We start from the raw sequence: 13,703 nt of genomic DNA, 5'->3' as shown, positions 1-13,703 counted from the left end.
ATATTTTCATCACCCCAAAAGCATCCCAGTGCCTGTTGGCAGTCACTCCTGCTTGTCTGCCTGCCAGCCCGTGGCAACTGCTGACCTACCGTCTCCAGACGAGCCTCTTCTGGACACTTGATCTGAGCAGACCTCTGTGTCCTTTTGTGTCTGTCTTTCTCACTGAGTGTGACTCTGCGGATTGTCATGCTGGGGCAGCTGTCGTGCTCACTCCTGTTTCTGGCAGGACCTGCCTCACGGGGGTGGACTCATCGGCTGGTGGACATTCAGGTTGTGCCTGCTGTTTGGCTGCCATCCTCTCAGGTGTGTGCCTGGAGCCAGACTCTGTGGTTCTGCCTGCCTTCCTGCATGGCTGCCCTGTTTCCTACGCCAGCGGCAGGCATGACTTCCTCACATCTGCCCAGCACTTGCCATCGTCTGCTGTACTTTCAGCTGTCCAGCGGGGATGAGGTGGTTTTCATCGGCTTTTCTCTGATGGGTAATGGCGTCGAGCATGTTCTCTGTGCTCACTGACCATTTATCTTTTTCGGAGGAATGTCCGTTCAAGTCCTTTGTCCATTTGTAAGTTGGGTCATCTGTCTTCATTATTGAGTTGTAAGAGCCTTTTTTGCTCTTTGTGTTTTTGTTTTGTATTGTGGGTCCTGTGTCAGAGACAGAGGGTCCGTGGCCTGTTCTGCTCCTTTCCTAATGTGGATTGTTGGTGACTCTAGAGATTTAGGCCATCTGAACACCACCTTTCACTGGTCCTGGTGGCTATACTCTGTCAGTTTTTGTCACCTGGGAAAGCCTGGGGCTTTGCTGGTCTCCTGCTCTACCTTCCAGAGCCCTGGGGAGCTCCATGCCTGGGGGCTGCCAGACAGCTTAGCTGCACTTCCTTCGCCTCTTGTTGGGTCTGTGGTCGGCCCTGCTGGACCCTGGCCTCCCCAGCCCAGAGGCCTGGCCTGGGTCTCCTCCCTGAAGAGCTTCATCTCTACTTGTAATCTTCACAACCCTCACCCTCAGTCAACACCACCTTCTGCTGGTGGTAGTTCTCAGTGTGGACACCTGCGGCTGGGCCTCCGGGGCCTCTCCACTCACCTCTTCTCAATGTCTCCCTTCCCGGGGAGCCCTCTTGAACTGGTTTTGGCACCACCTGCCTAGGGCCCCACGTCCACTGCGCTGCCCACGTCCTCCTTCCTCAATGGTGCTGCACCATCTCCAGAGAACTGCACACCCAAGCAGATGGTGAATTTGCAGTTGTGATTGGAGAGGGTCCTGAACAAATGGAAAGAGCTGTATTCATGGATTAAAAGACTTTTTTTTTCTAAGTGATTGAAAACTGATTTTAAGATTCACGTGGAACGGCAAAGGACCTAGAGTAACAAAATGTTAAGAAAGAAGAACAGAGTTGGAAGGCCCCGTGTCTCAGTGAAGCCGTGAGAGCCTGAGTGCGGCCCCGATGCTGGTGGTCCTCTAGGTCAGCGGAGCAGAGCAGAGTCCAGCAAGGGCCTGCATAGGTGGTCAGGTAATGGGAGGGGGCAGGGACAGTTTGTACAGTAACTGAATACCCATGTGCAAAAATGACGAGAACATAAAAATCAGATCTAGGAGAAATGTAAGAGGAAATCTTTACGTCTTTGACAGAGGCAGAGATTTCTTGGTGGAAAGAAGGAAAAGCAAGCAGCTGAGGGAAAGGATCAGAGTGTCTCTGGTAGTGGACCCGTGTCCAGAACCTGTAAGAGACAGCACAGTAAGAAGACATGGCCCAGCAAGAAAAGATGGAGACCAGTGTGAACAAGCATTCCCTGGAACGTTCAGTAGGTGTGCAGAGGCTGTCCATGTCATTAGGGAATGCCAGTCACGGCCAGCCCAGGCAGATGCGGTCCAGAAGGCTGCCAGAGGGCATGGCTGAGCGGCCACCTGGACAGCAGCGCCAGCCTCTTAACAGCCCTGAATACACACCTCCCGTGTGACTTGCATTCCTGCTGGGTGGCACTTGCCCCAGATGAAGCCACGTGTCACATACGTATGCCTGGGCATCCCTGCCGCTCTGCATGTGGCCTCAGATCCAGCCCGCGGCACCTGGTGGATGACAGGGGGAGGAGCGTCACAGGGAGGCCCTGGGAGCGGGGATGGAACAAAGTTGTCTTCAGAGAGGTCAGACACAAGGGATGCCTCGAAGACCACCTTGGTGTGGACCCCAGAAAGCGCCGAACTTGAGAGGGGGCGCCGCGGGCAGGTGTTGCGTGGGGCTGGCTGGGAAGGGCCAGGGACCGTCTTCCCCCTGGTTGCACAGGTGCATGGCCATATGCTTTCCACACAATCAGTGGGCTGTGTGCAGACCTGGATGGGTTTTACTGCTCAGAACACGTTTGTCCAGCAGGTTTATGCAGCAGGGAGCCCATCCCAACCTGGGCTGCCCGCATCTGCAGAGGAGAATCCCCTCCTGGATGTGTGTCCCAGGGTCTGTGGGTCCCACACTGCTCACTCACACAGCCTTCACCCCGGTGCCGGGCCCTTTCTGGTCCAAGACTGGTGTGTGCCGTGTTCTTGAGCCGAGCTGCTGTCACGGTGTGCGACCAGGGCTCCTGTGCCCTTGTGGCCCTCGGTCTGTCAACCTGCTCCCATCTCCCAGCCCCTCCCAGCCCCTCTGCTCGCCCCAAACCTCCGGGGGGTGGGTTTGAGGCTTAACCTGTAGTGATGTTGGGCGGCCACGTGGGCCTTTGTCCAAGGCCACCGAGGACTCGCTTGATGTCTGTGAATGGGTGAATGCCTCTCATCTCCCCGGGGTGTGAAGCACAGCACTAGCCAGCCTGTTCTCGTCAGCAAGCAGACCCCTCCCTGCCTTGCTTCCGGGATCCCAGCCTGGTTCTGTGCATCCCCTCCCTGGACCCTGGGGTCCATCCACATCTTGCTGTGGCCTCAAGCCTCCTGGAACATCTCATGTGCCCCTAGGGTCTCAGCTGCCATCGCTGTGTTGACCACGCTGCAGTGCGGTTCCACCACGAGACCCTTCCCTGATGTAAGGGTGTAGCCTGTCTGCTGAGTTGCCTCCCCTGGGACGTCCACCTGTGTGCCCAACGCGGAGTTCCTGTTCCCTCAGTGAGTCTATCCCCGTGTTCTGTGTCAGCCCGTGGTGGCAGCTGTCTGTGACCGCGCAGGTTACAGCTCCGGCGTGTCTCTGAGTCTTCCCCTCTCCTGCATCTGGTCTGACCCTTCCTGACCCCATCCTGCCTGCCCGTGACAGCAGTGCTGAGGGGTGTGCTGAGCCCTTGGCTCCCACGTCTGTCCTCACTGTGTCTGACAGAGCCAGGCCCAGCCTCATGCTCCCCACCCCCGCCCTTCCCCCGTGGCTCCCTTAGTCAGCAGCATGGATTTGGGCTTCATGGATCTGTTAAAAAAAAAAAAAAGGTCAGGGGGGCTGCTACTATAGTGTTGCCAACTCAGGTGTCCAAGTGGAAACGGCACAGGGGAGAGGAGCTTGCCATCTGCTATCAGTTGGTAGAGAGGATGTGAGGACGTCTCAGCCCTCGAGGCATCACTGAGAGCTGTTGGGTCCACCATGAGTGGTGGCCGCGCAGCTCACCTGGCAGCTTCCACCAGCACCTTAGGGGGCTCTCTATGCTGTAGGACATCCACAGTGCACTATGTAGTGGTGTGTGAGGGTAGAGTGCCACGGTGCTCCTCCATGCGGTCCTCTGAGTGGCCCTCCTGGGGCCTGGCAGCAGTTTGTCTCCAACAAGAGCATGAGCCTGATGCCAGGGTGTTCAGGGCGCTGCTCCATCTTCCTGTTTTCACGCACAAGTGAATGAGCATTGGCAAAGTAGCCTTCAGGTTCCTTTCCTGACCGCCAGGGTTCACATTTGCTGCCATCACACTGTGCTGCTTTCCTAATGGTGATGCAGGGGTCAGATTCTCTGCTTCTGCACAGCCGTAGTGTGGAATCGTGTTTTGCTCCCCTGTGACCCAGCGAGCATCCGGGAGGCTGCATGGGAGCAGCACCAACCCCAGAGTCCTGGTTTTGCGGGTCCACATGGGCCCCAGAGCTCAGGCCAGATGTGCTGTGACGGCCTGTGGGGGACTGAACGGCTATGACAGGCACGCGGTCCCCATCGTTGATCTGAGAGGTTTGCTCACAGCCTCGCCTGAGCACTTAGACCAGAGGATGAAGAATGAACAATGTGGGCTTGCAGAGACGTGCGGGGCGGATGGAGAGCATTTATGCGAAGTTCAGACATGAGCTGGGAGAGATCATGAAGGGTGTGTTGTTCTTTTTTGTTCTTGTTTTTTTTACTTAGTCAAAATTTATTTCAGACTAACCAAAATGGAAATGCTGTAGTCTCCTGTGTAAGCACTTCATATAAAACTTTCTGAAAATGCTGCTATTTTTTAATCCCTAGCAGCACGCTATAAGATTTTCAGAAGCAGGGATGCCTGGATGGCTCAGTGGTTGAGCATCTGTCTTTAGCTCAGGGGATGATCCTGGAGACCCAGGATTGAGTCCCACATCAGGCTCCCCGCCTGGAGCCTGCTTCCCCCTCTGCCTGTGTCTCTGCCTCTCTCTCTGTCTTTCATGAATAAATAAATAAAATCTTAAAAAAAAAAAGATTTTCAAAAGCAAAATACCAGTGAACTTTGACATACTTATGACATAATTAGGAGCAAAATTAAGATGCAGTTACAGTATGACATGAATCCGTTATAGTTTGCATCTTATTTTTTATTTTGTTTCATTTTAAAGCACTTGGGTTTCTAACCTGTCTCCTAAGTATCTTTATAAAGAAAATACTTCAAGTTACAAATGTTTGTCTACCGTAAACTGCTGTGCTGCAAATACCGTCTGGCTACTGGCAGCCACCTCCCCTCCCAGCGTCAGCTTTCTCATGTTGTTGTCAGTGGTAGCTCCTGGAAGCAGGTGGGGATGAGGTGGGCGGTGGACTGTGCCCCTAGTGGCTTCCCCGCAGCCCCACATGGTGCTGCAGGGGTCCTGGGCTGTATTCCCGTTTCCCGACCATCTGAGGATTTCAGGTCCCCATTAACGTGAAGAAAAAGACATTAAGTTGCCCCAGGTCATCTACTCTGTGTGAAGAAAGTGCACGAGAGAGAGATGACTTACCAGCATGTGAAGCCTTACCGTGGGCCCCCTTCCCCAGGCTTCTGGCACCACGTGGCCTGACTTCAAACTGCATGTGTGCACACATCTCAACGTGGTTTAGTTGGCTTTTGACTGGTTCCCTGGGTGTTAAGATGCTGGCCTGTATAAACATGTTCAGCTAAATCGCGTGTCAGAATGCGAACACTCTCCCTAAAGATGCAACACAGATGGGCTTGCTGGTGCTGTTCACAGGGCTGCAGGTGTGGAGCACAGTGGCCGCGTGCATGGGGTGAGGTTTAGGGAAGGAGGGAACTGAAGTGAAGACATCTCCTCGGGGGAGGATCGTTCTTTATAAAGGAGAAGAAAAATTACCAACACAAAAGTACAATCTATGGATTGAAGAATGTTCGCCCATTTTCTTTGTCTTGAGTCAACAGAAGCATCGTGAATGATGAGATTGAACTGGAGCGGATCTGTTTGGACGTGGAATGTGAGCTCATGCTCTGCCCTCACCAGAGGCATGGCTGCACTGCCAGCCTCCCCTGGTCCCCATGGCTGCACACCAGGTCCATGTGGGAGCCCCAGGCCCGCCAGGCCCATGCAGTATTGTGTCTGCAGGAGGCCCATGCACTGGCTGCTGGACCCTTCCCCGCCAGGTGCTGGGGCCTCCAGGAGGGAGTTGTTATTTCAGCAGAGAGGTTTTATTCCATCAGATGAACGTTAAGACCCTGTCAGATCATCCTTTCTTGTGGCTCATTTCAGGATGCTTCAGAAGAGTCTTCCACGTCATCTACATGCCATCCGGGAGAGAATCTTGGGTTTTAGTGGAATCCTCTGTTCTGTGGCTTGATGGATTTAAGAGTTGAAATGTCACATGGTAACTGCATCGTGCCATTTAAATTAATTTGTGGAAAAGTCTTTGGTTTTTGAAATGTGACCCAGACGAGGTGACATTATCACGTAAGTGGTGGAATGCTAGAACCCGGCAGCTGCAAGTGTGGTGGGACCCTCATTAGCTCACCTTTGGGTGGGGAGAGTGTCTCCTCGGGGTGTCGGGCAGTAACTCGTGTTGGGGCCCAACAGAGTCGGTGCCCCTAGCTGCCTGGCAGCCGGTGCTGGCTGTGCTGGGGAGCATGTGGTGAGGTCTTCGTGGACCTGGCTGCATCCCGGCAGAGTGGGTGTGCCCCGTGCTTACACCCCTGAGTTCATGACAGCTCTAGCGCTGGGCCGGGATTCAGAAGAAAATACAAGGTGCAGGTTGTCAAGAGGGGTGACCAGGTCGGGATTATCACAGCTGGGAAAATGGGGGGTGTCTGCCAGCTTGCAGATCAGAGGGGTCTTGGGGGGGAGGCCCACAGGGGACAGCAGCATGTGGGTGTAAGCGGGAAATGGGACCCTGGAGAAAGAGGAGGCTCTATGCAGATGCCTTGCTCAGGCGTGCCTGCCAGCACCCTCTGTGGTGTCTGTCTGTGAGCAGGGGAGCTGCATACTCTGGGAGGTCTTTTCCAGCTCCAGAGTTTTTGTTTTTTTTTTGCTTGTAAAGCCAGTAACTAACAATTACTAAGATTGCTACCAGTGCTGTAAAAGGCAGATAATCATAAACGTTTTGCTTTTAATTAAACAGAATTTACTTTCTATCCTTGGAGACAAAAAGTACATGTTTCCAACTTTAATTTAGGTATATTGCAATTTATTTAAATTTTGTTTCTTTCCTAATGTTAAGCTTTGGGCTAAAATAAAAGTACAACTGCTCAAAGAAAAGAAAAAAAGGAGAAGTGGGGCTTTGGTAAAAATATCTTGAAGCCTGTCTCCAAGGAGCGAACGCTTAATTTGTGTGGTTCGGGTGTTAATTTGTTTTTACGAGTTGACAGGGATGGGTTGCTGTGAGTCCCCTGTAGATGCTGCCGGGGTAGGGGAGCCAGATGCTCCCCCAGAGCATTTTCTTGAAGATTTAGAGCTTTTTGGAACAGCAAGTCAGCATTCTAGATCGGCCGAGAGTTGGCATGCATGTGGCTGGAGATCCATGAGCCGTCTTCCAGGCTGGGATCTCCAGGGACAGCCTCCTTCCTGTTCCTGTGGCGGGTTGGCGCCCTCAGCTCTGTTCCAGCCTGTGGGAAGGTGTGGCTTCTTCCAGGTGCGCCTGCAGGGTTTGTCAAGAAGATACAAATTCTTGGTTGTCAGGAGCAGCAGCAGTTTAATAAGCTGAATATTTGCAGATATATCTGGATTTAAACGTATGAGGGATCATGCTTCTGAAAGGGATTCTGTGGGAAATAGTTTTGAGACTTGTGTGTAATCTTCGGTTGAATGTTTGGGGGGTTGTGCCCCAACTTGGTTTGAGAGGCTTGATTCTGGACAGCTGCAGGGCCATGGGGACCTGGGCGCTACTCGGAGTTGGAGATTGGGGGCTCAGGAGACTTGCTGGCAGCGTCAGGATGTCTGCAGGATGGAGAGTGGCAGGTAGTCATTGTCACCTGAGGCGGGATGGACTATGAGCGGCTCCCCATCGTCTGCAGAGGCACGGGGTCTGGGTACGTACTCCAAGAGGGATGATCTGTGCCACCTTGAGCCCCCCACCCCTTTGCAGATTTGGCCATTTTTATATCCCATAGGTTCTGTTCTCACTGTGTTGTCATCCATCTGTTCTCTATGTAAAACCCTTGTATGGCAGCCAGCCCAGCTGGGAGGGCCTTACTGGCTTTCAGGGTGCCAGGCCCACCCTGTGGAGGCCGGGAATCAAGGCCCTGGGCCCTTGGGCATGGCTGTCCCCATCCCCATGCTGTGTTCACGGAGGAGAAGGCGTTCCACAAGGATGGCACAGTGTTTCTGTCCTGGCTCCTCCCCGCTGGGCTGCCACCAGCTGGCCCTGCTCCTGCCCGGCCGTGGGACCAGACACCCCACAAGGGGGAGCACAGATGGGATCTCCATTCCTCCCAGACTGGCTGGCTCATGCTGTTCGCCAGGCTTTGTCCCTGAGGAACACACGTGTACCCGTGGGCTCTCATCTTTGCGGGGAAGTTGAGTTTCCAGGACTGAGGCTGTGATGGGTGCACCAACGTACGTGGGGCTCTCTGGGGCCTTGTGCTGGGGTGTCCCTTCATGGGGGGCTGAGAATGCCACTCAGACATAGGGACCGGTGCCTCAAGGAAACCTGTTGCTTCTAGAAGAACAGAGTGTTGTCCATGCAGCTGAAGGTTTTCTTGATGGTGACTTAAAGGATAAACGTCAGTTTTTCTGGTGGGTTCTTCCAAGTCACACGCTCAGGCTCAGGTTGTTTGATTTTCTTCTGTTTTCTCTCTGTGTGGATATCTCAAAACAACTCAGATTTATCATCTTACTGTTCTGAAGGTCTCACTGGGCCAAAATCGAGGTATCTGCCGGCCACTGTCCCTCTGGAAGCTCTGGAAGGGGTTTGCTGGCTCTGCCAGGTTTAGGAGCCACCGTGCTCCTCAGCTCTGAGGCCAGTTCCCTGTTGGCATCCACCCTGGAGGACCCTGTGCTGACCCCAGACGGTCACAGGCTCAGGGCAGGAGCAGGTGGCTGTGGAGGCTCACAGCCTTTTGGGATCTGTGCTGTTTTTCATCTTTGTGATCTTCATGCCCAGATGAGAGATAAAGATTATTTTGTGCTATCATCTGATTTTTTTTTTAATTGCCAGAAACAAACTCAGTACCTGATTCATCTTTGTTCCTAAAAGAAGGATGTGACGATCATTATAGCTGAAGTCATATCTTTTTTTCATAGTGTTTTATTTAGTTTTTATGAAAGAGCCTAAAATCTTTTTTTTTTAACTTACTTTTCATGGAATCAGTATTCTGGGACAATGAAATATTCCAACGCTTATCCTGTATGTCTTTCACCAGACATGACCGTCAGCATGAGGGGTCAGGGGCCCATCTTTGTTCTGTTCGAAGCCGACCTGGCTCTCTGGGGTGCTTCCGAGCCTGAGCTGCATGCACCTGGCACGGCCACCTGTTGGCTGGTGTAGGAAGGATGGATGTGTCTGCAGCCTGTGGTTTTTCGTGACATGTTCTCTGCTGTGGGGCACGGGGTTTGGGGCTCAGGATCGACGGTGAGCAGGTCGCAGAGGTGTCAGAAGTAACACAGGCCTGCCGGGTGCTCCATGACCTAGCTAGGTGGAAGAGGCCAGGTTGTATTGAATAGCTGAGGGCAGCTGGATACTGCTCACAGAGGGGTGTGACAGGGCCTGTAGCTGCCGGGTCCTGCACTGGGGGCTCCCGTACTGACCTGTACCCTTGTTCCTCAGGTCCGGGCCCACCAGCTGGTCCTGCCTCCATGCGATGTGGTGATCAAGGCTGTGGCCGACTACGTCCGCAACATCCAGGACCCCTCGGACTTGGATGCCGTAGCTAAAGATGTGTTCCAGCATTCTCAGGTACAGCGCAGGCTCTGAGCACTCTGCACATGGGGGTGGGGGTGGCGAGGCCCCTCCCTTGGCTCCCAGCCTCTCCTGCAGCCTGTGCCCGGAGGGCTCCAGGTGGATGCCTGGGCGATCTGCTGCTGCTCCGTTCTCTGTCACGATCCATGTATTTCCTGAGAAGACAGAGTAGTGTGTGGGCCGAGTGGAGTTGTGAAATGACTTGTCCATCCCTTAGGTGATGGTCAGGTGTTTCTTCTTCCTTTTTTGGAAAGGAGGGAATGTGAGTGGGTCAGGGTTAATAGAGGACATGAGGTGGGTATGAGCTCTGTGTCACTCTGGAAAGCTGAGACTGCTGTCCCACTCGCTGGACACGAGACGGAAATACTCCCCAGGCAGCACCGGGAACATGGCCCCGAGAAGCCCGGGTCTCTTGACGGAGTGCCAGTCGGGTACCCACGTCACTCTGGGAGGATTAGCGTTTGACTTGTGGATTCTCCTGCAGGGTTTTACTGTCAGTCTAAGCTCTGCTCTCACTTCAGAAGCTGTAGATGATGACACCGTGCTGAGTTGTGAGTGTGTTCACGCACACGACCAGTGCATGCCATTTACAAAGGTTTTCCTGCGTTTATTTCAGTCTAGAACAGATGACAAAGTTATTCGATTTAAGAGAGCAATTGGATATTACTCAGCGACTAGTAAGCCTATGGCATTTCACCCAGCACATTACTTAGGTAAGTAAATCCAAGCCTCTGAGATGGACGCTGACCGTTCAGTCAGCAGAGATTAAAGCATGGGCCCCTGTTGTAGGTTTATTCACCCGAGGTGAGGTTTGCGCAGCTGGCATGAGCATGCAGAGCCGTGCTTCCTGGGCAAACACCGCAGTAGGCCCTGGAGGGTTGAGCAGGACAAATGGACCTCCTGGGAGTTGGGGTGGGCGCGGGGGCAGGCAGGAGGCGTCCAGGAGGTGCACTGGGGAGGCCTCGGCCTGCAGATGCCTCCGTAAATCCCTTCAGAAAAGTGGATGGGTGTCTTTCTTTTTGCTGCCTGTTTTTTTGTTTTTTAATTTTTTTTGCAAAAGACTAGATTTAACTCAGAGATTTGGAATTAGGGAATAAAAATGATTATGAGCTGTTTTCCTGAAGCCTGCCTGGTGGTGTCCTCCAGGGAGGCTGTGAGGCCGTGAGCCTAAGTGCCAGGGTCCCCCCTGAGTCCCAGGGCCCCACTCTGGGTCCAGAGCCATAGGCTCTCAGAGATCGTGCTGTGCTGCTGTGTCTGTCAAATTTGCTTCCACATTCCTGGTGTGGTTAGAGTGCCACCAGTTTGAAATGTCTCAGACTGTTGTCCCTTTCCTGGTACGTTCACCAGTTCACTGCAGCATAGAGCGGCTATGTGCCTGGGGGGGCCACAGGTCACAGATGAGTGCTGGCCGCCGGAGGGGGTTCCTGTGGGTGGCCGGTGCCCAAGGAGGGCGGGGCTCCAGGCACGGTGGCTCCTCTGCCTGGACCCGAGGTCAGGGCTTTCAATTGTTAGGGTTCATCTCCGGGCCCTACAGCCACTGATTGGCACTGTCCCATCGTGCTGGGGGCAGACTCTCCGCTGTGCCTCCGACTCGGTCCTGGGGCCTGGTCCTGCTGGCTCCTGCAGGGGATGGGCCTCGGCGTCCTGCGGCCAGGTCTCCCTGATCTCTTGTGCTGGACACTCAGATCCTGGGTTCACTGTCACCTGTCAGAGGCCAGCAGCCATTGCATCTCTGTATACTTCCTGCCACCGTCTCCTAGGAATGTTGGGCCTGGGGCAGCCAAGTGCTTTCCCCCTTCACCCTCATGCCGCCGTGGGAAAGTATTTGACTGACTGACTAGATCTAGGAAAAGCTGTTGATCTGGGACAGTGAGAGGATTGTGATTTGGGACCACTCTGCCGGACAGAGGGCAATGTGGCAGGGCCTCCGGGGATAGGCAGGGTCTGGTTCCAGGGGTGGATGCCCTGATCCCACTGCCTCCAGCCTCGGGCTTCCTGGTCGTGGAGCGGGGTGTGTGTGACACGCTCTGGGACGGCTCGTCTCCGGCCAGACGTGGTCCTCGTTCTCAGGGAGAGTGGCTACAAGGCAAGGAACCGTCTGCAGCCATAGCCTGGGAGGAGCTCCCGAGAGGGCGTCTGCCCCTCGTGTGTGCATATTGATGCTTGGTCCTCGTGTGATGTGGGACTTGAACAGTCACTGCAGTACCCTGGGTCTGGGAGCTTTCCTTAGGAGGCAGGCAGGTCGGGATGGACACGGGCACCAGCGGCGTCTGTGCTGGGCTGAGCTGCTAACCACAAGGTGGGCTTTAAGTTAGCTTTTAAATGGGAGCCGCTTTAAAACTCAGAATGTACAAAGTCCTTTTGTGTTCTTACATCAAACAACACGTGAAGGAAGTCCTATGGGTGAGGGGACATGCCTGGAATTTGGTTTCACTTCTTCTCAGTGGGTTTTGGGGAATGGTGGTGGGTTGGGGAAGAATTTGCAGTGTTGGGGGCAGTATTTTCAAGTGGGTCCATATGGGCGATAACTCCTGTCGTGTTACGTTAAAGCCTCCTCCCAGGGTCTCCTGGCGAGACTGGAGCCATGGGTGCAGAGTTCAGGGCAGCCAAGAGTGCAGGCTGGTAGTGGCCTGGAATGTGGGGGTGACCGAGGACAGGGGTCAGGGAAAGACTGGGAAGGAAGGTGTGTCTCAAGTAACAGACACAGTTTGGAGCAAGCAGAGATGGATTCATGTAAAAAGGCTTTGTTTCCCTGATAAGTATGAAGAAACGAGGTCATATGGGATGGTGCCACCCCTGTGCGTGTATGTGTGGCGCTGAGTGGGGAGCAGAGCCAAGGAGGAGCAGCGTGGGGTCGGGAGAGGCTCTGTTGGCGTCCCTTGTGACAACCCAACACATTTGCTGTAAAAACATTCTATGAGCAGTGGGGAGGTCCTGCGTGGTCTTTTCTGGTTTGGTCCATTATGTTCCCTAGGATGACACTCTCAGAATCATGAATGACCAGTGTTGAGATGTGACTTTCTCGCCCATTAGAGCCCGTCTTGTGTGAACCATGTTAGAAACTGGACTGTGTGTCATTTTGCCGACATTCAGAGCCTCACACCAGCCCCTTGGAGGCGACTGGGAGTGACAATGGGGAGTTGACTGTGACCTGGGCTCTCTGAACCCTGCTAGAGTGGACGTTCCAGCCCAGAACTGTGATGCCTCGGGAATCTGAGTCTTCCTGAGGGACAGCTTCCTGGCCTGGCCCCGGTCAGGTGGGCGGGCTGGTGGGGCTGCTGTGTTCCCGCATCTTCCAAGCCTGTGGGCCTCTGCTCTGCACACAGATGCTGAGGGTGTGAAGGTGATGGGCGGACAGGTGCACACACCTGCGCCGCGGCCCCATGGCCCCCCTCCCCACAGTGTAGCAAGGCCTCCCCTGCTTGGGGCGTGGTCCTTCTCACAGTGACAGATGGGCTCCAGTCCATACTGTCTTTGCACAGTGAACCCTAGAAATGATCTGTTTCTACATGGGATTTCAAAATCAGTTAACAGGTGAGATTAATATCCATTTTGTAAGCATTGAGAGTGTCAGAAACAGTGTGGGGACCCGTGACTTCGAGGTGGTACGATTTTGTGCTTTCATGATGAGCACATAACACCTGCACGTCCACCAGGTCTCTGGTGTGAATGTGGGTGCCCATGGGACTGGTCACACTGCAGGGTTGTCCACTGTGTGTGGTTCCTGGATGGAGCATGCTCCTGTGTCCTGGCTGCTGGAGCTCACCTGGGTGAAAACAGGGCCTGGTGAGTATGAAGACGTGCATGCTGCTTTCCTGGCCTCTTCCATGAAAGGTAGGTGAGCTCCCACTGCACACCTGCTATGACGGTCAGCATCCGGAGCACCAATAAGAACAGATGCGGGTGAGGATGTGGAGCCATGGGAGTGCACAGTCAGGCTGCAGGGGATGCTGACTGGTGCCGCTGCTTCGAAGACCGTGTGATGATGTCTCAGAAAACTAAAGACTCTCTTACATGGGGCCTGGCAGTCATGTACCTCCATGTCGACCCAGAGGACTAAAGACGTAGATCCGTACAAACTCTGCACATGATGTTTACCGCAGCGTGACTCATAACCACCGAAACTGGGAAGCATCGGGATGTCCTTCCGTGGGTGCCGACAAATAAACGGAGGTCCGTCCACGCACTGACATCATTCAGTGTTAAATAGGATGGGTTCTCAACTCACGA

At 53.9% G+C, this 13,703-nt stretch overlaps 1 protein-coding gene across 3 annotated transcripts in view; it reads left to right on the top strand.

Moving 5' to 3' along the window:
- The window catches only part of FAM120A (family with sequence similarity 120 member A), an 87,307-nt gene that overhangs the window by 23,456 nt on the left and 50,148 nt on the right, over positions 1-13,703 (top strand). For all 3 annotated transcript variants that reach the window (XM_072842127.1, XM_072842118.1, XM_072842138.1), the window contains exons 4-5: positions 9,342-9,470; positions 10,090-10,186. In XM_072842127.1, coding sequence (XP_072698228.1) covers positions 9,342-9,470; positions 10,090-10,186 — 226 coding nt within the window. The remainder of the gene's footprint in view (positions 1-9,341; positions 9,471-10,089; positions 10,187-13,703) is intronic.

Source organism: Canis lupus, chromosome 1 (assembly GCF_048164855.1).
Source record: "Canis lupus baileyi chromosome 1, mCanLup2.hap1, whole genome shotgun sequence".
NCBI classification, from domain to species: Eukaryota; Metazoa; Chordata; class Mammalia; order Carnivora; family Canidae; genus Canis; species Canis lupus.
Note: the sequence above shows the minus strand (reverse complement) of the source record. Positions and strands in the feature narration are given on the sequence as shown.